The sequence below is a fragment of the Aptenodytes forsteri genome, unplaced genomic scaffold (assembly GCF_000699145.1).
Source record: "Aptenodytes forsteri isolate BGI_AS27 unplaced genomic scaffold, ASM69914v1 Scaffold164, whole genome shotgun sequence".
Classification (NCBI taxonomy): domain Eukaryota; kingdom Metazoa; phylum Chordata; class Aves; order Sphenisciformes; family Spheniscidae; genus Aptenodytes; species Aptenodytes forsteri.
The window spans coordinates 2,162,842-2,189,312 of record NW_008795527.1 but is presented as its reverse complement, the minus strand read 5'-3'; the positions used below and the strand labels follow the sequence as shown (position 1 = coordinate 2,189,312).

At 40.5% G+C, this 26,471-nt stretch overlaps 1 protein-coding gene across 1 annotated transcript; it reads right to left on the bottom strand.

Moving 5' to 3' along the window:
- Positions 1-239: 239 nt before the first annotated feature.
- DFNA5 (DFNA5, deafness associated tumor suppressor) lies at positions 240-22,164 on the bottom strand. The gene is made up of 9 exons (XM_009282041.1): positions 21,954-22,164; positions 20,604-20,796; positions 11,053-11,224; positions 9,947-10,067; positions 5,315-5,503; positions 3,205-3,332; positions 2,906-3,092; positions 1,298-1,371; positions 240-470 (listed from the first exon to the last, which is right to left on the bottom strand). Exons 1-9 carry the CDS (start codon positions 22,162-22,164, stop codon positions 240-242), a joined length of 1,506 nt encoding a protein of 501 aa, XP_009280316.1.
- Positions 22,165-26,471: the final 4,307 nt, after the last annotated feature.

The following is a 26,471-nucleotide window of genomic DNA, read 5'->3' as shown; positions in this document are numbered from 1 at the left end:
TGTATTTTCCACGGCAGACATACCTTAGTGAAACTGCAGAGCAGTAGCACACCTGATGGCAGCGCAGAGCGCTCACCCCAGGCATGCCGAGTCCACCCTGACCTCCGTAACCCCTGGCTGGACTGCCGTAAGTACTCAACTGAGTGGCTCTACTGGTAGCTCAAACACACCAACACTACACTGCAGAGCTACAGAAGAACGAACAGGCTAGAGCAGTAACTGGATACTCAGCAAAGCTCCTACACATTCCCACCTAAAGCATAAAATCCATACAATGCAACGTAAAGAACAAGTGGGAAGAATCTAGGTTCTTTCATAGTTACAGCTTTTACAGAAGACACTGTCATTTCCAAAGTAATGTTTGATGAAGCAAACAGCCTTTGCACGACATCAAATCTTCCTCTGTCAGTGAGAGTAGCCACCAAAGGACTGCTCAGCGCCAAGGTGCCATCAGCTGAAGCGATGTTAGGCTGTATTTATGAGAGACAGCAAAAGACAGAGACATTACAAAGGTTTTCCAAGCAGCGCTGTTCCTGCCATCGCATAGCTCAGTTCCTTCTTACAAAACCACCAGAGAGCCTACCAGGCAGCGGCAAAAGGGCAAAATTCCCTTTGCTATTAGCCTTGACAAGTACGACGCGCTCATCCAGAACCAAAGCTCTATGGCACCCTTTAAGGAGAAACATCTCTCCTACCGCGTCCTTTTCCCCAGTCCAATTTCTCTCACTGCAGATCACACTTACCTCTCACTCTTACTCTGAGCAAACAGTAGCATTCCCCTTGCCCCACATATTTAAGGGTTTTTACTATTATTTTTGTCAGCAAGCTTAAAAAAAGTTCATAGGGAACGGCAGCCCTGCCCCATTCCTTCAGCAGTTTTAATGAACGAGTTCCGAGTTTTGGAACTTCAGAATTTGCCAAGGCCCAAGCACTGCTGCTATCAAAGTGAAATTTCTTTTTCCCAAGGGCAGGTGATTACTGTTACTGAGACTTTAAAATGGGCTGGTGAGACTATTAGTAAATTAAAATTCAAGCTTAAGTGACAATTTTCTTTTGCTCACAGCCCATGGAATCTCCCAAATACAGAAACGTTTTAGAAGAGGTATCCACCTGCAGTAAATTACCTGCACTGTTTGCCAGTGTCAGACTCTGACCTTGCCTCAGCAATGCCTACAGCTGAAATTCGCACTGGAGCTTGACATCTTCTTTATTGGGTGAGAAACACAGTAAGGCAGAGAACAGAGTCATTACTGCTGCTGGGGCCCGCGTGCTACGCAGTCACATTTTGATTACTCACCAAACAACACAACGCCGGAACAACCTGAAGATCACAGCAGGCACGCAGCAGGACAAGAGTGTAATCAGGCAGCTCTGTGAAGGAAACATTAAAAGGGAAAGATTGTTTCCAGTGAACACTGCACGAGGCTGGCTGCTGGAAAGGGGACTTTCTTAGCAGTGAGCTGTGTTATGGGGTTCTCCTGCTGAGCAAAGACAGATGAGCTGCATTTTTGAGGCCCACCTGCGGGTACAGCACCTCGTGAAATGGATGCTGGAGACCAAAGCGATTCAATGCTGAGGACAGTTGTCACAAGTGCTCTGTTGGACGTTTGGAAGAGGCTGATCCAGCCCTTTCCTGCCTGCTTCCCAGTGTGCAGAATAAAATGGGACGGGCGATGGGTACAAGCCCCACACTGACTATCCCTGCCCTTGAGAAAAGGCAGCTCGTAGGAAAGGGGATTTCCTCCCCATCATTCTTGTCTACTCCCTAAGTATCTCCCCAGTGTTCCACTCTGAGTCTGCAGGCTGGACGAATGATTTAGGCCTCGAATAAAACAAGAACCTCCGCTCTCAAAATCTATACGAGATGCTGACTTCAGCAAAAACACAATTTGAGAGGAATGACATAGCTGAGACTGCCTTGGGGCAGGCAGACGGACTAAGTGATCCCTGTGGTGCCCTTCAAACTCTGCAACTCAAAGGCTGTAATTCCTAATAGAAGCAACAGGCATAAAACAGGTTTTGATTCTTGATCCAGCTACATTTACGCCTGGACTTTAGCAGCAGACATTATGTCCAAAGCCAGGTGATAATGCAACACACTCAATTAACTTGCGCCCTGCTGTTAATAGCATGTGACAAGTGTTACCACATCAGCAGGTTTCTGTTCTCTATTTCTTTTCTGTCTCCACAAATGAGTTAAGCTTTCCTACCTGGGTACTGTGCGTATATGGATGCACACTGACATTTTGCTGCACGGTGCCACGTCTAACTAATACCACACTGGACTTCCCTTCGTTATCTTAATGTCAGGAAATTCTTTACATATGAGAGAGAGGAGAAAAAGCCAGGAAAGTCTGTCTTGGACTTTGCAGGTAGCTTTTAATTAACACTGTGGTGCCAACTAGATTGAGAGGATGGCATTTGTTTGACATTTATGTTTAATCTCCTTCTTCAGCAGCTGCAAAACAACCCTCTAATTGCAGTGTCTCTACATTAAATTCATTTTTTTTTTAAATATAGTTTGCACCTCAACAATATATGCTGTTACACAGAAGACAACACCTAATTTGTAATTCTCAGCGTTTAGGCGGGAAGAACTCTGGTATGCAGTAAGAACAGAAATTAGCTTGCCAAACTGGAAGTGCCCACACTCAGCAGAAAAGTAGAGTTGAGCAATCTTGGGGGAATGTGTATTTTACAGGCAAAATCTGCCAGTGATTGAGGGCTGAATTTAATTCACAGCCAGGAAAGCTAAGCATGGTATACCAAACTCATAAAAAGGAACAGAACAAATTACGTTCGCTTAGCTCACCAACTGCTCAGAAAGAGCCATAAATGCTTTAACAGAGGGAGCTTCCAAAAGTAAAATTAAAAAAAAAAAAAGGGCTCTTCATTCACAGCATACCAGAGATGGCACTGATGAGGAGGTGAGCAGCCGAGAAGAGTTCTTCATCCTGAGGCTGGTATTTCTGCAACAACAGCTCACTCTGTAAGTTGCACCCTAAGAGCTGCAAGAAGCCAAGGAGGTCTTGTTGTTGTGCAGGTTTTAACTCCTTCAGATCTGGCTTGTCTCCTGTGCAGATATCATCTAACTGGAAGTAAAAGAATAAGTAAAAGAGAAAGGAGAAAAGTTCAAGCAAAAGAGAATGCTAGCTCTATTCTGAAATTACTTTTATGAAGCAAGCAGAATTTTCTTCATCTTACCAGGTCCTCCAGGGCAGCTACCATTTCTTCGTGGAGCAAGAGTTCACAAAGGGTTTTATATAAAGCTCTTTGCTTGTCTTCCGGCAGCTTCACAAAGGGCTGGAACTGAGTCTTCAACCGTGACAGATCTTTCCCAAGAAAGCAGTAAAAAGTAAAACTAAGTATTTCTACACAAATGCCAGTAAAAACAGTTAATGTTTTTGCTATGTGTTTCATAAGCTCATTTATCACCACATCTTGACATCCTGATTTCCATCAGCACAAGTTATAATGCAAGGCTGGAACACATCTGATTATATTTCCCTAATGAGCCAATGAAGCATCAATGAAAATTCTAAGAAAGAACAGCTACCAAGGATCAACATTTGGTGTTCGGCATTTTTAATATTTTAGATGTCAGTATTTTAATGTTAACTGAACTAACCATATATTAAGTTTCTCACTTGAAAGTTCATCTCCAGAGAATGTTCGTTTATAAGGCAGAATGAAGAGTTCTGCTCATAACTTTACTTCCTAATCTGTGGGTTAATATGAATTACAAAGTCAGTGGTATGAGTCCATACACAGAATTACAAGTTCCTATTGAGATTCTAAATTGTTATTGTCCTCATATTTCATCAGGTGCATCAAAGAATTACAACCTTTCACCCCTGACCTAATTATTATTACAAAAATCAGGACAAAAATCTCTTCTGGGTTCAAATATTATATCCATTACAATACATACAACAGAAGCACAAGAGAGTTCACTGCATTCCTTTCCCCACAATTCAACTATGACACAAAATCAAAATGTTTTATGACATTAAATTACCACTTTGCTAAAAGAAAAGAAGTTTTCAAGTCAATAATGCCAACCAGAAGGTTGGAACGTGTTTTTCCGCATTCCAAAAATTCAGGCATGCAAGCATTCTTAACCTTGTTTAAAAGAAATTTCCCTTCATGTCACTCCGGTCAAGAAACACGCTCTCTTTAAAGATGCCTTTTATATCTAAAAATTACTTAACTGGGGGGCAAAAAAAAAAGCCCAGCCACAGGCAGATATTTTTTGTACCTGACGCAATCGTATGACTATCTATACAAATAACAGAAGAGGAAACCTACTTTAAATTGCTTTAGTGGAAACAATTTTTTTAGTTTTTTTCCAAGAGACAGTTAAGGTTAATTAATTAAAAGAAACCTCCAAGCCTTTTAAGCAAGAAAGGCACGTCAAGCTAAAACAAAAAACAAAAACAGTGACATGCCATTCTTTCACAAATAGGTGGTTTTTTATATACACATGGAGACAGAGTTATTCCTTTCAAACAAGTCTACATTCGAGAATGACAGAATTCATTTCAGGACAACAAATATCTATTTGGGTCACAGTCTATTGAACAGCCATGAACAAAGGGTGAAATTTAGAGATAACAAAAGTGATGTTCATCATTAGAACCAGCTGTAAGAACTCTACCAAGAACTGATGAAAAGTAAAGTGTGTTCTGAGGCCTTGATTTGTCTTTCCCTTTTTCATTCCTCTGGTGACAATCCTGCCCCTTCCTTCCACATCCCTACAATAAACAGGTTGTGCCTGGCTCATTATACCAATTTGCAAACTTTCATTTAAATCACATTTTAATTTCATCAGCCTTAGTTGATACCAAAGACTTCTATAAAGCTGCTCAGAAAATAATGCATCTAAGTGAAGCCGGGGGAGATATCTTCGTAATTTTTGAGACTTAAAATAACCTTTAACTGAGAAGCTTTACTGAGAGTATTTTCCAAATCATGAAAAAATATTTTCAGTGACCCTTTCTGAATGAAAACATAAATCATCACTAATCTTATAGAGCTTATCTGGAATGTAACAGAATTGGCATAAAAACCTGGTTCTGTAAGATCGTATTTATGACAAAGGGATTCAGGATGTTCCTAGGGAACAGTCCACTGCATATACCTATTGCAGAAGTAAATTTTTCTATTCTTTCAGTGCATTCCCCCAAGAGTTCCTGATAAGGCCTATTAAAATGAATTAACATAATTTCTTATGTACTATTGTACGAGATTATTTCCTCCTATCATGTTGCTTAACTCACTGTAATGTAATCATGTAAAGCATCTCTGGTAATACCTTGTTTCAATACACTTAAAGAAGCATCACTGGGAATGCTGTTTTTAGCCCCAGAGTACATCTCATTATCAACAGCATCTGGTTGGTAGAGAAATAAAGCATCTCTGAATAGTGCTGAATGGGGATAAGTTGAGCCTTCTGTGCTTTCTTTTTCAAAGCCTCCTTGCTGTTCATCTAGCAGACAGAATTCTGTAATTAGAAATTCATTTTTAAAAAATTAATAAAATACACAAGCAGTTACCAAATGAGATGCTAGCTTATATTACGTAGTGTTCTTGCATGCGATTTCTCCATGTCTCATCTCTTCTAGATGGGAAGAATGCCAGTGGTTGCTATGTATGTGAATTATTGAGCATTACTGCAGCCCTGATGTTTGCACAGACAAAGGTGCTGTGGTGCAGCTACCAACTACAAAATGTGACACCAACTCCTGCAAATTAAAGTAATGCAGACAGCAAATAACGTGAAAACTTCTGACACCGTAAACCTGAATGCTGCATACAAGAGATGCAGGTATGAATTCTTCAGATTTTCTACCAATTAAGAGATGTGCTGTAATGCGGGCTACAGGATCCACTCATGATGGAAACACATGAAAGCATTTTCTGAGATTCCTAAGAACTCTGAGAGTCACTCACAGAACTTCTGGTCATGGCACTGATAGACTCCTCTTTCTGAGCCAAGCCACAGGTCCATCTTCAAGTTCTCCAGATGAGTGGAAAATAGGGGGCTTTTCAGAGCCTCTAAAGGACTTCACCCAGGCATGTTCACGAACAGAATCACTCTGCAATATACTCTGTCTTTGAAATAACTTCACGAAGAAAAATAACACACCCTGGCTGGATTACCCTTTCTGCCTTGTCTTCATGACGAGCACTGGCCTACCCCACCCAAACAGGACCGCAGATTTCTTGCCACCCCAATGCCCCCAACTTGATGAAGCTAAGGGACTCCTGGAAGGTACCCAGGGAGCCTTTGTAAGACTTATGCTGAGAAATCTGGAATATCAAGTTCTGTGCTCATGTGTCCAATATTGTGCCCCAAAGATGCAGAATATAATCAAAGCCCTATGTATTATTTTGATCATCTTTTATTTGCTCAAATGCAAGATTTGAAACTGTACCCCTGGCACTCTGCAGCAGGCCTGAGGACAATGCAGGCAGGCTAGCAAGAGGAACTCAATTTTAAAGCAATACCTGACAGCAAAGGGAAAAAAGAAAGGAACTAATCAAGCACAGTGCTCACATGTACCAGGCACAAAACCTAAATATAACCTTCCTCCAGTTGTAAGAGTCTGTCTCACCAAATTAAGGACATTCAAAGCAGATGAGAAAGCATGGAGAGCACTCCATCAGCAAAAAGCTTTTTCAAAGGGAGAGCAGACAAAGAAATCTCTGCCACAGAGAAAGAAAGATGACAGAGACCTTTATGCCTGCATAACCCTTCACAGAGAAGAGTGAGCTACAGAGGAGCAGAAAGCAATTAACTCAAATTAAAGAACTTCCCAAAGTAACAAGACTCCGGACAGCAGCTAAGGCACCATAAGGCCAACATGCTCATGTTAGTTTGACTGATAATAACAAGGCTTTCACGCGAACCCTGAACAAGGAAGATAGTGCTAATAAACTACCTGCCCTTCTAAGGCAGAGCGATGCTAATAAGGGACATCAATACACAGCATCATGTGAAAAGTTTTAACAGATACAGATCCTGCTGTTAAATCTTGTAAAAGGACTCGATTTAGAGGAAAATACAGGACTCTGAAAGTTTCGTATTAATAGGACTGTTAATTAATTTTGTATCTCATTAATTTTGTCATACTCATAAAAAAAAAAAACCCAGAAGGAAAAATAAGTGAATGAAAGAACATACATAATACTGTGATATTTTGCCTATTGAATTCTGTTACATCCATCAATGACAAACCTCCACTAGTGCAGTTAGATCTTGTTAGTTATTCAGAAACATTAACAAAAATGGAAGAAAACCAGAGATGATCAATGAAAACAATCAAAGGCAAAGAGACCCCTTTGCAGGGAGAAGCTGAAAAGATTAGGGCTGTTTAATTTACAGACATTTAAGAGGAAGCAAGTCACACATACATAGCAATGAACAGAACAAAGCAAATCAGCCGGGTGCTACTATACCTCCTGTTTTGTAAAGCAAGAACAAGAGGACTTGCAGTGAAACTTTAGAGACGCAAAACTGCAAAGCCTTTACAGGTACAGCTTTTACATGTAGTGGAAGATTAGCCTGTAGAAATCAAACATAATGATTACAGGAAAACGTTATGGCAAAGGGATCAGAAAAGGATTAGGCCTTTTTTCCTTTCTTTTTTTATTTATTTGCAAAAATGTCCAAGCATGTCCAGTCACATTAGCCAGAACGTTTTAAAGGAAGTTTATATACCAATCTTCCTTATAGGATAACTCAAGCACTATCAGTGGCAAAGAAAAACAAACAAACAAAAAAAACCCCTTACATGCACCTTATTCTGTAACCATCTGTGAAGAGAATCCCATTATATTACACCAGCTACTGGTCACTTTCAGTCTCATGTGAGAGGACTACATTAGTCTCTGGATTTAACTTCAAAGGCTATTTTTATTTCCATAAACAGAAATTATCACTACTCAGACATTAAGAAGTTGAAGGTTAGGCTTCACCGTACTTATTCTTGTTGGCAAATCCCTAATTTTGTTGTTAGTTCCTCCACTTTACCTTCTCAGTGACAGTCAGGCAAGGGAAGATAGCACAAATGAAAAAAAAGAGGCAAGACATAAGTTGTTTGAGATAAAACATGAAAGAAGCTCTGCTGGTTTTGAAGCTTAAAAGACATAACATTAAATATGAAAAAAAAGTAGAAAAAGAAGCAGAGGTGGAAAAAGAGCAGAGAAATACAGATCGTTAACAAGAGCCACGTATTACCAGCTAACAGGACAGAGGAATTTCCATCTAGAAATCACTTAAGTAGGCTATCAGCTATACACCTACGTAGTCAGATAGCCTTAATTGTACCTGATTACTCTGAATTACAGTTCTATTATGCCCATGAAGTCAATGCCCTCTGGTATTTCTCTGTGTTCAGCCTATGTCAGAGCAATTCCACATTTCAGAATTTTTACAGGTTACATGGTATTTACTTATATTCCTGAACCTACAGACTTCCTTAATATTAGAAGTCAGTTGAAGGAGAATGATGGAGAGTATCTCCTCCATTTCTTATCCAAATAAAGTGCATCCTGGATTCAATTCTCAACTGCACTTCAATTATTTCTTCAACGTATCTCCTATTTCTCTCCACATCAGTCCTTTCCAACTTCCAGCCCTACACAGTCCATCTGATTTCCTTCCTTCTTGCATAACATCCCCTGAAACCTCCTTTAGGTCGGGGAGTTTAACTGAGGATAGACAAGAAAGAAAAAACCAGGTCATTCTGCAGAGCAGAGTTACTACTCCCCCCAATTTCAACTTTTTTTTTTTTTTAAACTTGACACCTGAAAGTATTCGACCTGAAATAAGTAAAGCACGACCAGAAAACATACAAGGACATTTCTGCAACCATTCTGAGAACAATCTATATATGAAAGTGTAAAATAGACAGCAAAGTTTAAATTCCAGTCCTATACTTTGAGTAATTCTTTTCTTAGCATGACTGTTGTCTAAACATTCCTGGTTGATTGTTGATTTATATTCAGTTCACTCTCCCTGCCAATAGGTGAAGGCAACATCACGGGCTGACGGCCAGCTAGCTAGAAGCAAAATTGCAGAAAAAGACCTGGCCAACAAATTCAAGAGGATCAGCAGCGTGCCCTTGCAGCTATTGAAATTTGCTGCATACTGGGCTGTACTGGCAAGGGTGTAGCTAGCAGATTGATGAAGGTGATTTTTCAATTTGCGAGACTGCATTCAGAGTGCTGGGTCCAGTTTTGGACTCCCCAGTACAAGACAGACATTCACATACTGGAGCAATTTAGCAAACAGCAACCAAGATCGCTGAGGGCTGGAGAACATCGTGTATGAGAAGAGGCCGAGAGACTGGGTTTGTCCAGCCTGGAAAAAATATCACTAAGGGGGAACGTTATTGCTATCTATAGCCACCCAATGGAAGCATGGAGAGAAGACAGAGCCAGACTCTTCTGTATGACAACAGGACAAAAGGCAAGAGACAGAAGTTACAGAACGGGAAATTCTCATTAGATATGAAGAAAGAAAGAAAAGTTCACCATGATGGTGGTTAAACATGAGAACAGGCTGCCCAGAGGGGTGATTGAATCTCTGTCTCTGGAGATATTCAAAATTTGAATAGACAAGGATACAAGCAATCTGATCTAACTCTGAACTTAGATCAAACTCCAAAAGTTGGCCCTGCCTTGAGCTGGGGCTTGAGCTAGCTGACCCCCTGTGGTCCCCTGAAACCTAAATTATTCCGAGTTTATGATTTATGCAAACAAGTGAAAAAGCATTACTAAATCAGAAGAGCAGCATTTCACAGCACAAATAACTATCAAGGCAATGGAGACCATACAGCATCATCACCTTCATACACAGGGAAATGCAAAAATCATTGCCCAACAGACAGCTCTGTCCACAGTTGAACTGCGTGCCACAGAAAACCGGCTTTATACTTACCGAACTGGCCACTCTGCTTTATAAACAGTTCAATTACACCGTAGGCAATAGTGGTTGCAGGAGGAATTTCAAGGATCACACTAGAATCCTTCATCATACTTCCATTTTCACTCACTGAAACCTAGAGGACAGATTTATTCACCATTTATCTGATTCAGCTATTGTGTAGCTTAAACACAGAATTAATTAAGGGGAAAAAAATACAGAGAAAGAATGTGCTTTATTCTCCATGATGTCTAACTAAAGCACATGTTACATTTGACATCTATGAAAGGAACAAGATGAGCAGCGAGGTAGAAGCACAATGCCAAGAGCGGCTCTCAAACTCTTAGCTACCCTGTCGTAGTACAAAGCTGAGCTCCAGGTGCAGCTCTTGCCACACATGAAACACTGTGTCACTAGGAAATGGGCACCCACTTCAGTATCCTGCCCTGCCCTCTTCTATCCTGACACCCTTTTTGCCCAGCTGGAGACTGGTACCAGGAAGATGGCACTTGCACAGAGGGTTGTTGAACTGCAACTCCCAGATTTCTGCTACTGGAGACACCCTGTACACAGAAGTGATTCATCTGCAGCTTTAAAAAAAACTTACAATGAACGAGCATATGTTTTGACTTTGGTAATTCCTTCTCAATTCATAGGCAATTTTTCAGATATCCTCATAATGCAGTTAATCTCTACTCCCACGATCGAAAACAAATAGCTTCTCAATAAATATTAAAACTCAGTAGACACTGCAAACATTTTTGATGAATGATTACTTGGCTTTCCAAATAAATTTGCTTCAGCAATGCTTTTTGCTCTTCAGCTTTCACTGAATTGTTATATGTTTGGTTTATGTTCTGCTGTAGGCAGGAATCTACATAGAAACTGAATCACAATTTGACAGTATTGATGGAAACCAGATTCCAGGCTCACACAAGATGGCATCTTTTGCAACGGAAAAAACATTTTACCTTTCTGAAGCTTCACAACTAAGCAGTGCAGTGAGTTCAATACGTTGAGGAAGCATGAAAAATAATCTGAAGTCTATTTGGAGAAATCATAATTTCTTCTCCAATAATCTGCAAATGTTCTATTCCTTGCAGATTTTTAATAACTTTTACCTTTAGTATTTTTGTACTGCATCCCATCACACCGCTGATTTTTTCTTCTGTCTGGATATGTTCAGATATTGTACACTTCTGAGTTGTTATTATCTTTTCTCTCAAGATGCACAGCACTTCACGTTTTCTTTCTATTACTTGTTGCAGTAAACTACTGTTCAGATTTATTGTTCTGAAAAAGAAAAGACACCATTAACAACAGAAATACTAGAACTGAGAAAAAATGTTTTCTTAATTGCTTGTAGAAGCTTTTATTGTATAAACAACAATGGTTTCTGTATGAGCAGTCTCCTCAAAATTATTATGTTCTCTTTTGTTATTTGGTAGCAGTAAATATCTGTATTACACAGTAAGTCCCAACACACAAACTGAATTCTTGATTCCTTACTCTGAGCAAAAATGGCAGTTGTCTGGCTACTTTCTAAGCAAAAAAAGCAAGGGAGAACTAAAGACAACTTTAAGCTTCCAGTGTAATATGAAAATAACCAGCCAGGCTCGTGGACACTGGATTGAATCCTCTGCTACTGTGAATTCACACTGACATTAACTTGCCCATGGCAGGGGATGCCGACTAACCATTCTCTTCAGAGTCTCATGTTAGCACAAACAGCCTCAGTAAGTCAATGGGTCACATCCTGCAGTCTTTACTCAAAAGAATTATTTTAACCAAACAAACAAAAGACCTGTGCTCGTGGTCCATATTATGAACTCCTTGCACCCTACTGCATACATTATGCATGCACACACACAATAAAAATATGTATAATAGCATAATACATAATAAGCATGTAATATAATAGTATTATCCACACATCACAAAGCTCTGCTTAGAAAGAGCAAAGTGAAGTTGCAGTAAAGCTAGTGGAAGTTAGGAAATACATAGCAAGCAATCTTCCAGTCTGGTTAGTTTCTCCCTTTGTAATCAAACCCCACCTTTCCTTACAATAGTTCTAGGTTTTCTCTCTCTTACCTGACCAAATCAAGTCCCATTTCTTCCTTCTCCTTCTCATTCATCTCAGCTTTGTCCCACAGCCAGCCAGCTCACCCATCCCACTTCAATTCTCTATCTCCTACCCTCAGATGACACCAGCTGCCCATGGCTCCCAGCCTTAGTCTCCCCTCCTTCTCACAGTTCACTGTTACCGCTTTCCAGCCCTGTCTGGCCAAACTCAGTCTCATTTATCTCCTTGTCATCATTCATTCCTGTCAACCCCTGTCTTTGTACGTCCTTCTACCTGCTGCAGATGCGCCATCAGTTGCTTCTTGACAGGGGAGGTGATGTGGGCTCCTTTGCACTCAAGTGCTGATGTCCAGACCCACCCTGGACTAGGACAGCTTGAGGCAACCACCACTAGGGATGCTGGTTTAGCCTCTGAAGGCCCATGTACAGGCAAAGGAGCGCCCTGGCATGCTGCTGCCAAATTTTTAAGTTCTTACTCCAAATTCTGAGTCACCAGAATTTCTCCTTGAGGGATGAACAGCATGCAAAGAGAGCAACACCTCAATGTCAACCCTCACAGCTTCCTATGGATCTGTTTCAGTGTTCACTTAAACCCTGAACTGGCTGAGCGGGATCAGCACCAACCAAGTACTTCAAAGGGCTGGATGAGAAAAGATAGAAAGGATATCATGGATTTTGGGATTGGAAAAGATTACTTAAAAAAATCACTCGCTATAAACTCCTGTGTTACTCATCCGTATAACCTCACAATTTACAATTAATGACCGGGACTGTTACAGTCAAAAGAATAATTAACTGTGGGAGGGACCTCAAACCTCTAGCCCATGCCTCCAACTTAATGAGTCATCCCTACTCCACAACATAATTCAGTGTGTGTTTAAATGCTGCTGGAGTTATACCTATAGTTAGGTATGTCTTAGAATGAGTTAAGAAAGTGAATGCCCAGAAACAACAAGAGAGGATTATTTTCTAAGAAAAGATGACAAAATTCAGTACCCTGTCTTCTGGGGTGTTAACAGTCTTTCTGGTAACAGTTAAAGCAGCTTCTTAACTGTACTTGATTGATTAAAGTGTGTCCATTATATTATACTTTTGCAAAATACCCACTGGAGGTCCTCAGATGAGATGTCATATTTTCTATGAACAGATAACTCTAGCACGACAGTTGGAAGATTAAAAGATTGCTATCCCTGGCTCAACTTACTCAGTCTTTTCTCCTCCCTTTTAATGTAAATGGCTATTCATAGGGCTAAATGGCAATTCCCAAAAAATATGACAGAAAGACATGTCTGACTCCACTTTATTTAAATCGAGATATCTCCACTTTTAATTAAAAAGTTTTTGATCTATTAGATTCCGGAGTTTTGGATTTATGCAGTCTGTATAAGTCTAAAGTCAGCTTAGTTCTTTATTAAATTAAAAATATCCTGAGGCAATTTTTGATCTTTGGAGAGTTACATGCTTATATGAAAGTTCAATCAGTTGGAATGAACTGTCTGAAAACCTTGAAGTTGATTGTTTAAACAAGGGAAAGAAAATACCTCTGAAGCAATGCAGCAGCCACTAGAAAAGCACCCCCAAACATTCCTGAGATTATTAATATAACTTCTTTTCTTTTAGTGCAAAGCCATGCTTTATGCTTGGAATGCAATGAATCTTTGGATTAAGCAAAAATTGAAGAAATGTCAAGCAATCACAAACACCGCTGCTCTTAGAAGTGTCTGCCAAACCAGAACTATTAGTTATCACAATAACAAACCACCAAGCCTATCATACTTCACAATAATTATTTATGATTTTGAAGAGGTGTCCTAAGCATCTTGAAAACACAAATTAAGGCACTAAGAACTTGCAATTTTAACATTTGACCTAAGAAGCCACAGGGGAAGAAATACAATGAAGAAGCACAAAAGCAATTTGTCATTTGCTTTTATATGATGTATTTTTTTCCTTCTTTAGAGGATGACAAACTCACCGGATATCCCCAAAAGTTAGAGCAAAAGAAACAAAACAATCAAATATAGAAAATACAGATTAAATAGAGATTTGCTGTTTCTTAATGAGTGTTAACATAAGAAGCATATAGAATATGATTTAACTCTATACAAATGAATGACCAAAGTAATTCAAGACTTTCTTCCATCTACTTCTACAGTATTCTGTCTTAGGTGGGACTGGCTCAGACCCCCCTCATGCTCCTGGCTTTGAGGTTCAGATGCAGAACTAATAGCAGAGTGGCAGAGCGAAAGAGTCAGAAGACACAGGTAAACTTGCAATGAGGCGCAGCGAAGAAATTTCTGAGGCAGCGCTGGATGAGCTGCCACAGCACTGGAGGCTGTGCAGCGACACTAACACCATGGGGGCACAGAGCTACCTGCTTTGGTCCCTTGATGCAGCACTGCCACAGGCACTGTGTCTCGGAGGTAACTTGGGGTCCTCTGCACAGAGCTGCATTGTGTGGCAGAGACGGCCACTGCCTCAGCCCCAAGATTCAAGTGACTTCAGTGGGATGTGTTCAACTGTAAAGCCAGCAGAAATGCTTTCCTCTTCCCACTAAGTTTAACGAGTACCGGATTCAGGGCTTTAAAACACATAACCCTTACCAACAGCTGCAAATACCTTTTCTTTTAGGACAGCGCAGTCAAATGCTCTCCTCTAAACTTCTGGCACTGAACTTTCTATCATAAAACCCCTTAGACTCTAGGGTTGTGTGTGGGCACATCACAGGTTATCACTGGGGCACAGCCTGTGGAAGGCAAAACATTCTGCTCTTCTCAGCGACTCAAACAGGACCCAACATGAGGTAAGCAAATACCCAGCTTATCTAAATTATCATTGAAAATAGCTATCAAGAGCAAAATGCAACAGGGTTGAAGTTTGACAATCAGAGCAGGGCTTAAAGTATTGCAGGGCAATGGCTGCTGAATCTATGAGTGTATTTTTGCAAGAGCTGAACTCATATGCTAGCATAACACTGAATATCAAGAAGGTATCTGAATAACAAGAGATGGTTGAGTTAAACCCCTGAGAATACATGCATGCAGGCACAGGAATTGCATTGCATTTTTTTTGTTTCACAGGTCACGTTTCAAAGCTTTTATTTCTGTTCTACAACCATCACTCTTATCATCTCTTCCACCATTGGTCACACCGGTCTCGTGTGACCTGTACTACATCACTGTACTCCTTCCCACCTTAAGAATCTGAGCTGAAGTACTCAAAAGTAACACTATATAAAATACAATAAGATGTTGGTTTGCTAAGTCCCATTATCAACACACAGGGTATGAGCCTGTATAAATAAAGATAATTTAAAAGATAAGGATTATGGGTTTTGTGTTTGATTGTTTGTTCTGCTTAAATAACCTTCCTGAGGTCAATGATTTACTAGGCTGGAAGCTCTATAGGTCAAACATGAACAAGAAAATAATTTCTTTGAGTTTTGGTCTCACTCTCTCCACATTTAATTGGATTAAACACTTCCACTCTCCTATAATGCAATGGCTTCCTTCACTTTTATTCAACCTTTTTCTTCTTGCATGAGGAAAGCAGTGGAGAATAGAGAGGCACAAAGGCAATTTGCTGCAGACTGGAAGCAGAAAAGAAGGGAGAAAGGCAGAAACTAATGGAAGGCAAGAGAAAACAGACAACACCTGGCAATAGAGCAGGCTCTCACAGTTAAAGGAGAGAGCAGGAGTCTGCTCTAAACCCAACAGCTGAGACTGAAGGTCTTTCCTTCAGGCACAGAATCTCTGACCAGACCGTCCACAAAGGAGGGGGGCTAGGACCATTTTTCCGTCAAATCCTGTCTAGTCTTCTCAGTAACACACCCCACAAATTCTCAAAGCAAGGTGCTTGCCAATTTACTATGAATACCAAAAAGAATGGTTACTGCTGTGAGTACTCTCCATCCTCACATTGAAGTCTGTGAGGATGAAGGCAACAGCACTGTTGCCTGCCTGTACAAATTTTCACTAGTCCAAACTACACACGAGTGAAAAACCTTTTCAGTCCTGCACTGGGCAGTGTCAGCTCAACACACCTCCTCTCCCAGCTACAGAGACACGGGTGGCCCACTCTCACAGCCTCGCCCAAATGCAACTTCTTCCATAACATCCACATGACTAACTTCAAAACCTCTCTCACTGCTCGGCCAGAATTCCTCAGCTTGTTCAGTCTTCTCTTCATTTATAACAATGCACAATAGTCTGATGTCTTCCATACAAATGCTGCTTGCTGCACAGTGAGAGCCTTCACCCAGCTTTGCTCCTTCTCTAACAGAGACCTCTAGATGAGTGCCATGGAGTAAAATCCACCAGACCTCACTCTGCCACTGTCCATCAAACACAGACGCATAATATTTCTTTTGTTAATCCGTTTCAAATATAACCTCTCTGACCTACTTCTTACAGTCATACTGGAACACAGTATCTGCTACAGTCAGCTTATTGATAGCATTTCACAATTTTCTGTACACCATAACCTGACAATTACTTCATAGAACATCTTCCCCAAGAATGCCAGACTTTTGAGAGTGCAAGTGACAGACAGTTCTTCTATTTTCTATTCGGCACCCTCCTCAGTTTTTAAATCACAGACACACACAATTGATTTTATTCAATCCTGTCTCAACATCCTGTGACTTCATATTCCCATGTAGCACCTTTGGTAGAAAACTGAATGGTTTTCTCATTATATGCACAAATGCTCTAGGAGTTTTAAAGAATAAATAACAAAATGGGCTGAATTTCCACTGTACTCAGATTAGGAATAGGCATCTTTTTTTGTCTCAGTGTGGACAATCATTGAATCAATGAAAGTGCATATTAAAGTGCAATATGCAATACTGTAAAAATAGCTTTCAATCATGCCAGAGTATACTACTACTAACACTTACCCTGTTTTTCTAATATGCTAACCATAGAGTTAGGAATCATTCACATGAAATGATGGAAGTGTGACAGGCAAACCTTTCTGCAGCTGATGTGGACTGACTGCTGCGACATGGTCCTGTTTCTTTCTCTCTGCTGTCACTGTCCTCTCAGAACTTCTATTTCAATCACCCAACAGAACTTAGTGAAAACAAGCAAATTTGTTAATCCATGAGAACTACAAAGATTACAACCTCCTCATAATCCTTTTCACTGCAGGGGAGAATACAGAATGGCTGAGGTTGGAAGGTCATCTGGTCCAACCCCCCTGCTCAAGCAGGGCCACCTAGAGCAGGCTGCCTAGGATCATGTCTCCAAGGAGGGAGACTCCACAACCTCTCTGGGCAATCTGTACCAGTCCTTGGTCACCCTCTATTATTGAAAGAGCCTGCTTCTGTCCTCTTTGCATCTGTCCTTCAGGTATTTATATACATTAATAAGATCCCCCCTGAGCCTTCTTTTCTCCAGGCTGAACGGCCCCATCTCTCTCAGCCTTTCCTCAAATGTGAGGTGCTCCAGTTCCTTCACCATCTTCGTGGCCCTTCACTGGACTCTCACCAGTATGTCCATCTCTCCCTTGTACTGGGGAGCCCAGAACTAGACACAGTACTCCAGGTGTGGCCTCACCAGTGCTGAGTAGAGGGGAAGGATCACCTCCCCCAACCTGCTGGCAATACTCCTCCTCATGCAGTCCAGGATACCATTGGCCTTCTTTGTGGTGAGGGCATGTTGTTGGCTCGTGTTCAACATAGTGTCCACCAGGACCCCCAGGTCCTTTTCTGCAAAGCTGCTTTCCAGCCAGTCAGCCCACAGCATGTACTGGTGCCTGGGGTTATTCCATGTGCAGAACTTTGCACTTCCCTTTGCTGAACTGCATGAGGTTCCCACCAGCCCAGCCTGTTGAGGCCCCTTTGGATAGCAGCACGACCCTCTGGGTGTATCAGCCACTCCTCCCAGTTTTGTGTCATCAGCAAACTTGCTAAGGATACACTCATCACCACAGATGACTAATGAAGATGTTAAACAGGACTGGATGCAGTATTGTCCCCTGGGGTACACCATTAGTCACTGGCCTCCAACCAGACTTTGTACCACTGATCAATACCCTCTGGGCCCAGCCGTTCAGCCAGTTTTCAATCCACCTCACTGTCTGCTCATCCAGCCCATACTTCATCAGCTTCTCTATGAGGATCTTATGGTAGACAGTATTGAAAGCCTTAAAATAGAAGATGGAAAATACTCTTAAATCCATAGCAATCTCACTTAGTTAAAGGCATAGGACTCTGACCTAAAATCAGTATGTTACAGTACTCTGTGAATTAGCAAGCACAATGTAATACAAAAAGCAAGAATAACGTAAAATAAAATATGCCGAGTTTATATACCTAAAAGTACCATTTAACTTTATTTTTATATTGCATATTATGTTAAGAAGTGTGTTCTGCATTTAAAATGTCATTGCTTCTGCAAAACAGGAAGGATCTCATCCCACATCCTTCAGCTGTCATCCCTTTTCAGAAAAGGAGAGCCAGTGTGGTGGCATCAGGAATCTAATTAAAAGATCAGTAGGATTCTCCTTCAGATGGTCCACATAAGAAGCGACAGCCAACCGATTTGCTGCCACTCAGCACTTCCAGCTTGCTGAACCTTGAAGACTTAGTTTAGAAGCCATATCAGCTTTGTCTATTGTTTTTAGTTTTCTGCTATTTATCTGCAACTTTGACTTAAACAGCCTAATACAAGAACAACATTTTAAAATGCAACTTGATTAGGCTATATATGTAGAAACAGTAAAAGAAACAAGAATGGATCTAACAAGAACAAGCAATGTATGTCATTAGATGAAATCAAGAACACTTAGCTGACTCTCGTCTCACAAGGACTGATGGGTAAACATCCTCTTAGTACCATAATGCTTTGCATCCAAAAATCACTAACTTCTAGGCACCAGCACTCCCGAATTCCACACAATGCTCCATGAAAGACACGAAAGCTAGAAGCTTGGACACAATCCATCATAAATAATAGAATATTTATGAATGAGTAACTGGAATTTCATTTGTAAGGCATTGCCACAATTTCCAGTGAGCCTTGGCGTTATGCTGAAGAAGAAAATAAAAATTTTGCTATCCTCATCATTTTCAGTGACCTGGCAGAAGCCAGACTGACTGGCTATCAATTACACACTTTGCATCATAAGCCTTAATAAGCTATGAGCATCTATGAACTAGCTCCTTGTATAAAGGGGCACACACATTAATCTCATTTACAGTTATATTCAGATCAGTGTAGAGCTACTGATTTTCCATACTCAAAAGAAGATAAGATAATATATTTGTAAATATTGAGTTACATTCAGGATTATAACCTGTGCTGAAGTAAATTTGATTTGCTATGGAAGGATTATTTGTTTCAATCAAGTAAGTAACTTACTGCAGAAAACTAAGTAAAAGCTTACTGATCTAAATAGAAGTTACTCTAGTTTGGTTTTCTATAGGCTTCTATCTAGTGTTAGAAACAAGATTCTAAATCTTGACTGATGCTATTTTCCTGATACTAGATGCATACTAATTTTACAGGCCTGGTACACAAATTTAGTCCAGTATTTTCTGCTTTTAATAAGGCATTTACTACAAAGATAGCAAGGTGCCTTATTAGAATAAGTTTGTTGACTTATGAATGCTCACGATAAAAAGAACAGCAGCCATTTGTTCCTGTGAAAATGGAGAATTGATTATTTCTAGAACATCAGTGTATCTAAAGAAAATTTACACTGCTTCTGACAACTTTTGCACTGATAACAAAAACCTATCATCTTTATCTTCAGAGCATCAGCAAAGGCTATTAAAATGTATTACACCACCTCCTACAGATCTAGAGTACAATGCTGTCGCAAATGAACCACCCTCATCTCCCACGAGTCAAGGCCAATATAGAGTAGACCCCTGACTTGTCAGCTGGTTGCCAAGTAGGCTTTGGTCCATGACTGTCTTACTGCAAGATTAAATCAATCTCACTTCAGAGTAGGACAGGAAGAGTTGCATATCTTGTAAAATTAAGATTATAGTTCAGAAAACCTGGGGTTTTCCCCTCAGTTAGTACGGCGTATAACAGAGAGCAATAGATCTATAAACTATATTTTGTTCAACTACTAGAACATGCATTGACCATGCTTGCTCACCTTTACTACTCCTTCAGCTTCAAATAATCCAATTTTCTAGCACAGTTGCTCACACACACACAAAAAAACTATAAAGCATGCTTACAAGAATATTGGTAGTTCTGAATTCAGCTTCCATAGCATTTGCCCCAATAACATAGAGAAACGAATCCATTTTTTTTCCAGACTGTTATCTCAGTACAGCCCCCCAAAGAAGGATTTGACCGTTGTTCCACATGGTAATTCATGCAAATACATAAGACGAAATTGCAGAGAGATGTTTTTAAAATTAAAGCAAAAGGTTTGACCATCAAGCTCTCAAAATCTGGAAATTTTCATTTTGGTATATATGATTTATCACCTGAGAACTTACAATAAAAATAATTCTCAAACTATGGCAACACTATCGAATCACTTGTTCAGTGATCACAGCTGGCCCAAGCCTTTTCAGCTCAGTAATCTTTCCTGGCCATTAGAATGCCCGCATTAAAAACCATACCTGTCCTTGACGTCTTTCATAAGCTGCTGCAAGTCAATCTCCTGCTTTCTCAGGTTTCCAAATGAGGACTGGTTTTCCACATAGCCCTTCCCTCCAGCTCCCAGGCTGATCTTTCCAAATGAAGTTTCAATACTTCCTTGAACAAAATCTTCAAACTTCCCCATATATTTTGCAAAGTCAGACTCCACAATTACTAGGAAAGCAATAAAAGTAATTTCTACCTGTGAAGAAAAGTGCTAAAACGGTCCTGAAGTGATTGGAAAAACATAATCTTACAGAAAATATCACAAGTTAGTGAAGGCAAGGAACAGTATTGAGCAGGTAAATAATGAAATTTATTTCTCTGTAACTCTTACTTCTGCTTCCTGCTTCCTCCATATTTTCATCATCTTCGCTCCTTTTATATTTTCGCTATCTTTTATATTTTGCCATTTTAGGAAAACATAAGGTGATTGAAAAGCTGAGCTCAGATGCTATGGAAGATTTATAAAGAATGATTGAAACTTACTTCAGCTACAAAGAAAAACTATAAAGCAGACCTGCTTGTACAATAGGGTTAATATTTTGCCATTATCTTGACATACCTCATTACAGGGCTATCCCAAAGCTCACTGAAAACCAATGGAAGCATCTAACTGGCTTAAAACAACACTGAATCTTATACACCTATAAACCGAAGAACTGACTCAGAATCAGCTAATCTTCCAAGCCAGCTACAATTAACATCTAAACTAAACATCTGTTTTCCTGTATGGAACTGTGACATGCCCAGAAATATGGGATTCCAGATCATTTATCCTAAAACCTGGTTAGGACTGCTGGAGCTGGATGAAGAAAGAAGTACAAGGGTCAAGCATTTTTAACAGTCTGTGCAAGAAGAAAGAAAGCAGTGGTAAAACTTGCTTGGCCTTGCCTGTGCAAGCATTCCCTGGGCTACTGTCACCAATAAGACACTGTTTATCCAGTGTTTTTTGACCTGGAGCACAGTATAGTTTCACGCTACTATCACATTCTGGAATCCCCCAAAAATATTCTAGGGGAGCTCCTGTGGCTGCAGACAGCACTGTTATTAAACATTAGGACTGTACAGCTTGACAAGCTTCAGCACTCAATTTCAGTAGTCTATCTAGGCGAAACATTTTTTGTTTAAACATTTATTATTACTCGTTTTAGTTAAACGAATAGTCAAGTGAGAAAAGATCCAGTCATCTCATTTCCATGGATGGAGAATACTTCAGAGCATTCCTCTGAAAGAAGCCCTCTAGTAACACGATTGAAATAATAACAAAAAAGATTAGGCTTTGCATTCTTTTTATCTGCAATAATAGTGCTGCCCGAGTATGGCTTTACCTGGTTTTATCGGTTTGTCTTCAGTAAGCACATCACTCAGGGTGACTGTCAAGAAATGATACTTGGGCTTCTGCCAGCACCAGAATTTCTTCCTCTTTGTAACTATGCTCAGAAGCTGCAGCTTGTCTGAGGCATTCAAGTGGGAGACAGGGATCAAGTCACCTCCACTGTCAGTTTCTCTCACAAAATTCTTTGTTGCTTTTGCAAACATCTTGAGGAATCAATTAAAGTCTGAAAGAATACATTCATTTTTCAACAGCTACAGTTGGAAAGTATAAATATTTACATTGTTACTTGAAGAAGTTCTTCATAGCATTGGTATTAATGCAGGAACAGTTAGTGTTTTCACCCTACCTTCTCCACTCTGAGCTGGGAATCATGACAGTTTAAACCACTTAGCCCAAAGTAAAAAGGTTCTCACAGTAACAGATAAAAGAATTTTAATTAAAATTTTAAATAAGCAACAGTGAATAAGCAAAGAACAATGCACTGCAAACACGATATGAAAGGCTTAAACATTACAATAATAATGCATGAAATTTATGATCATGCAGATAACGAAGAAAGAAAATAAATGTGTGAGAAAATAAATATTCCAACCTACAGCTGAAAAGTTCCTTCAAGGAATGCTCACAGGTAATTAATCTGTTAGGGAGGAAAAAAAACTTACACAGCTTACCTGAAGTTCTAAGAAAAAGCACCTACTAATGAGCACCCTGCAGAGACCGGCTGGGATGACAAGAGCACCGGTGCAATGGCAGAGGATTTTTGCCTCCCCGCAGAATCCTTCTTTTATTACCTAACATAAAATTATCTTACTCCATATAAGGTAATTGGGTATTATTCATACAAATTATCTTGATCTTTTTAATAGTGAGTAAACACATATAGGGATAATAAAAATTATTCTACAAAAAGCAACAAATATCTGTGCTGGCATCTTTGTGACTAAGTTTTGTTTCTGAACTACGCCCCTGGAAAGTCCCAATTCATTTTTTTCTTTCTGAACCTTTTTATCTTCAATGTTTTCCAATTTCCTATTTCCCATTAGCATAACTACAGCTAAACTGAACATGTGTTATTTGCAACTGTTATTCCTATCTGCTAAACAGCTACATACATCTTCTTATTCAAGCTTTTAAATGTCTTAAATTAAAAAATATTGGCGTCTCTTATTGTGTAAGGTTTCCTTTATCCCAAGCAATGCACTTTGCTGTATTTACAAGGAACTTTTTCTATACAGGAAACTGGCTAAAATCACAGGAGAAATGATAAAAATGACCATTCACAAGTGCTAAACACACAATTCTAATAAACTGATTTTTGATCTTTTTTAAAAAAATCTAATCTTTTTTAGTTTTTCAACTCTGTGCTACTTGATCTAATGATACTTCCAGAATTAAATCATTTTTTTAAAGTTGGCAGTATTCCTTTGAATCCTCCAGCTGACACTGACTGGAAAGTTCAACTAAGATCATAAGATGTTTTAGCTGGGTACCCACACGTTCACGATTAATTACCTGTCTTGCTCCGCAGAGATGTTAGATTTGTCATTTACACATACAGGCCAGACTAAGTTAGAACAGACCTCAAACAAAAATTGGTATTGCAGTGGGTACTCAGGATTATTGAGATAAAATGGAAAACTGAATAAAGATATTAGTGGTTGGATCGCAGGCTCCATGTTTTAGCATCAGCTGGAGGACAGAGGAAAAAAAAGCCTTTTTGCAGATGGGAACTTACCTTTCCATTAGCTTTTCCCAAATCCCATTTCAGACAATATTTCACACAGTATTTACCAATTCATGTTGAGGTTATCTACCTCCTCATGAAACCCCTACAGCCTCCTCTTAGTTCTCTATGTGAGCAAGTAAAGGGTGTTTCCCAACACCACCTGCATCAAAAGGATTTGAACAATGTCAAAGTCACATAACATTTTACTGAAGAGTCTTCTGGGACTTTCATTGTAATTGTGGCTGCAAAAAACCAGCAGCACAGTCCCAGCTATATGCACTGGGAATACTTCCACTGACTTTCTTGTTCTCTGTCTTTTTCCTAAAGTCTGAACTGAGATTGATTTTTCGCATTCTTAAATTTCTCCTCCTTAATTTCCCTGGTTTTAATCTCAGTGAGAACACTGTAACAGAATAAGCAATGCAGCTCCACTGCAGCAGAAAAAAACCCACAAAACAAACAAACCAACCCCCCAACAGCCAAAAAAACTAGTTTTCTTTTTCCCTAGGACTTCTTTTGCATGACACAAAAAGGTTGTATTTCACAACCAACCAGACAACTGATTTGTAATGGAGGGGACCGTCAAGAAATTTCTCATTGCCTGCATTAGCTGCTCTTCCCCAGCATAACCTTTCTTCAAACATTTCTGTGCTTTACATGACTGTTCACTCATTCTGATCCCATTCCTACATAACCAACTCACATGGGCAGTGTGTCTGAAAAGAAAAAGGCCCGCCAATTTCTGAGGAGTTTATACTAAGACAAATTGCAAAAACCAGTTCCTATGATTTGGCATCGTTACACACTCACTAAATCTCATGAGAAAACCCATTAACACCATTCTATAAAACTTCCAATTTGTGGGGGTTTGTCTTCACTCCCACCCACCATGCTTTTGACTAGCAATAAAGGACATCCGGGAAAGACCACAGAGCGCTTATGAGGACTGCTGAGACTCACCAGGCAGGAAAGATGGGACTGTCTTCAGTCTCAGAGTGAAGACGTCAGCATCTCCCACACTTCGCTGTGCTGGGAACGTCTTTGCAGGGAGCATATTTGCTTGTGCAGCTGTACCTGCAAAGCAAGAATATTCTATCCAAATTCCTGTTTATGTTTCTTTGGATATAGTGCCTTTAATACGTTCTAAAATGCACCCAAATATCTTGTTTCACTAGTTCACAAAACAAAGACGTAGAGCAACTGAATATGCCCTTAGCCAACATCAGGGAGTTAAGACATCTACCAGGATCGACGGCATCCTGACTGAATGGACATGGAGAGGTTACGGACACAGCATTAAGAAAACTCTGCCTTTGGAGTTTCTTCCTCTGGAAATTTTGTTAGAACTGTGCTTCGTTTGGTAGAATTAAAAGGAAAGGTATCAAAGGCGGTAGGAAAAGCCTGTTGGAGTGAATTCACTCTTGCAGATTGATAGCTAGGCGTGAAAGCAGAAAAGAAAGGAGGAGTACCTTCCTTGCCACTGAGAAATTTAAAATTAGCCTGAACCAGGGCTACAGGAGGATCATTCAACGAAGGGGATGAGATCAAGTGAAGATATTTACAGCAACCTCATTGTTTACTTAAACAAATTTTATCCTGCTTCTTTCCTTTATCACAGCTCCCTAACTCAATATAGTGGGACATTAGATCCAAAGAAACATTTTATGAATAATCAGTGTTTACCTTTGTCAGCTCAAAAGCAAGTTCTCAACAGTTGCCCGGTATTTCTTACGTTCTGTATACACATACACTGACCTTTACAAAAAGTACAAAAAAGGGGTTTTTTTTTTTTTCCATTTAACATAAGATTACCCAGCACACCAGGCACAGTACACAGGGAACTTGGGAAGAGGGTGACAACTGGATGGCCAAGTGTCAGCACATCCCTTGCCAATCCAAGTTGTAAGGAAATAGAGCCCCCCGAAGGCCAAAGATGACCATGCAAGAGCTGCAGTGTCAGAAGAGCTGTTAGGCGTTAACTCTGCTGTGCAGCAGCAGTAATGGCCTTTGAATCCTAATGAAGCCGGAGTTTACGCCGAAAGGCAACTAAAGCGTGGAAGTGATGACAAGCAGGACGTGTGTTTTATTACAAAACCTTATAGTTATTTTCACCTCCTTTCTAGATAACTTAAATTAAAAAAACAGCCATAAAAGCTAATACGCAAAGCCTAGCAGGGATGTTCACACAACGAGTTTCAGTCCTTGAATGCACGTGGTCCCCGAAAACACATCCAATAAATTTTAGCCCTGGATGTAGCCCTTTTTTGTGCCTCGAGGACCTTACAGCACATGCCTCCAAGGACCTGACGCCGCACAAAACCACAGCGGCTCGATGCACCCAACAGGGACGTGGTGGCCTTACCCAGGGCTGGCGGGTGCCATCTGGCAAGGCGGAGGCACGAAGGCCCAAGACGGGAGCCGCACACTTCGGGAACGGGCCCGAGGCGTGAGCAGAGACAAGCTGCCCTTGTCCTGGGTGGACAGAACAGGCCACCTCATCAAGATCCGCGCTGAGGCGGCTCAGGCGGGCGTCCGAGCACGGGGATCCCCCTCAAATGCTCCTGCGGCCCCGCCGCGCCACGCTTAACCCCCTCTCAGAACCACCACACGTGACTTGCAGCCATTCAGCCTTGTTCTCCCCCTCGTGAAGCCGGAGGGCGCATACAGGCAGACAGGGAAGGAAAGCAGGACTCGGGTAGTCAGCGAGGCGGCCGCAGCGGCTCCTCCTGGGCGTGTGACAGGGTCGGGCGGGGCGGCGGGGGGCACACGGCGCGCCGGGGCCCC

Coding starts and splice junctions, on each gene's coding strand:
- DFNA5 (XM_009282041.1), bottom strand. CDS start 22,164: ATGTTTGCAAAAGCAACAAAGAATTTTGTGAGAGAAACTGACAGTGGA. Junction 11,225..20,603: donor ATGAAAGACGTCAAGGACAG/GTATGGTTTTTA, acceptor TTTCTTTTTCAG/AACAATAAATCTGAACAGTA. Junction 10,068..11,052: donor GCAGTACAAAAATACTAAAG/GTAAAAGTTATT, acceptor TCTGTCCTCTAG/GTTTCAGTGAGTGAAAATGG.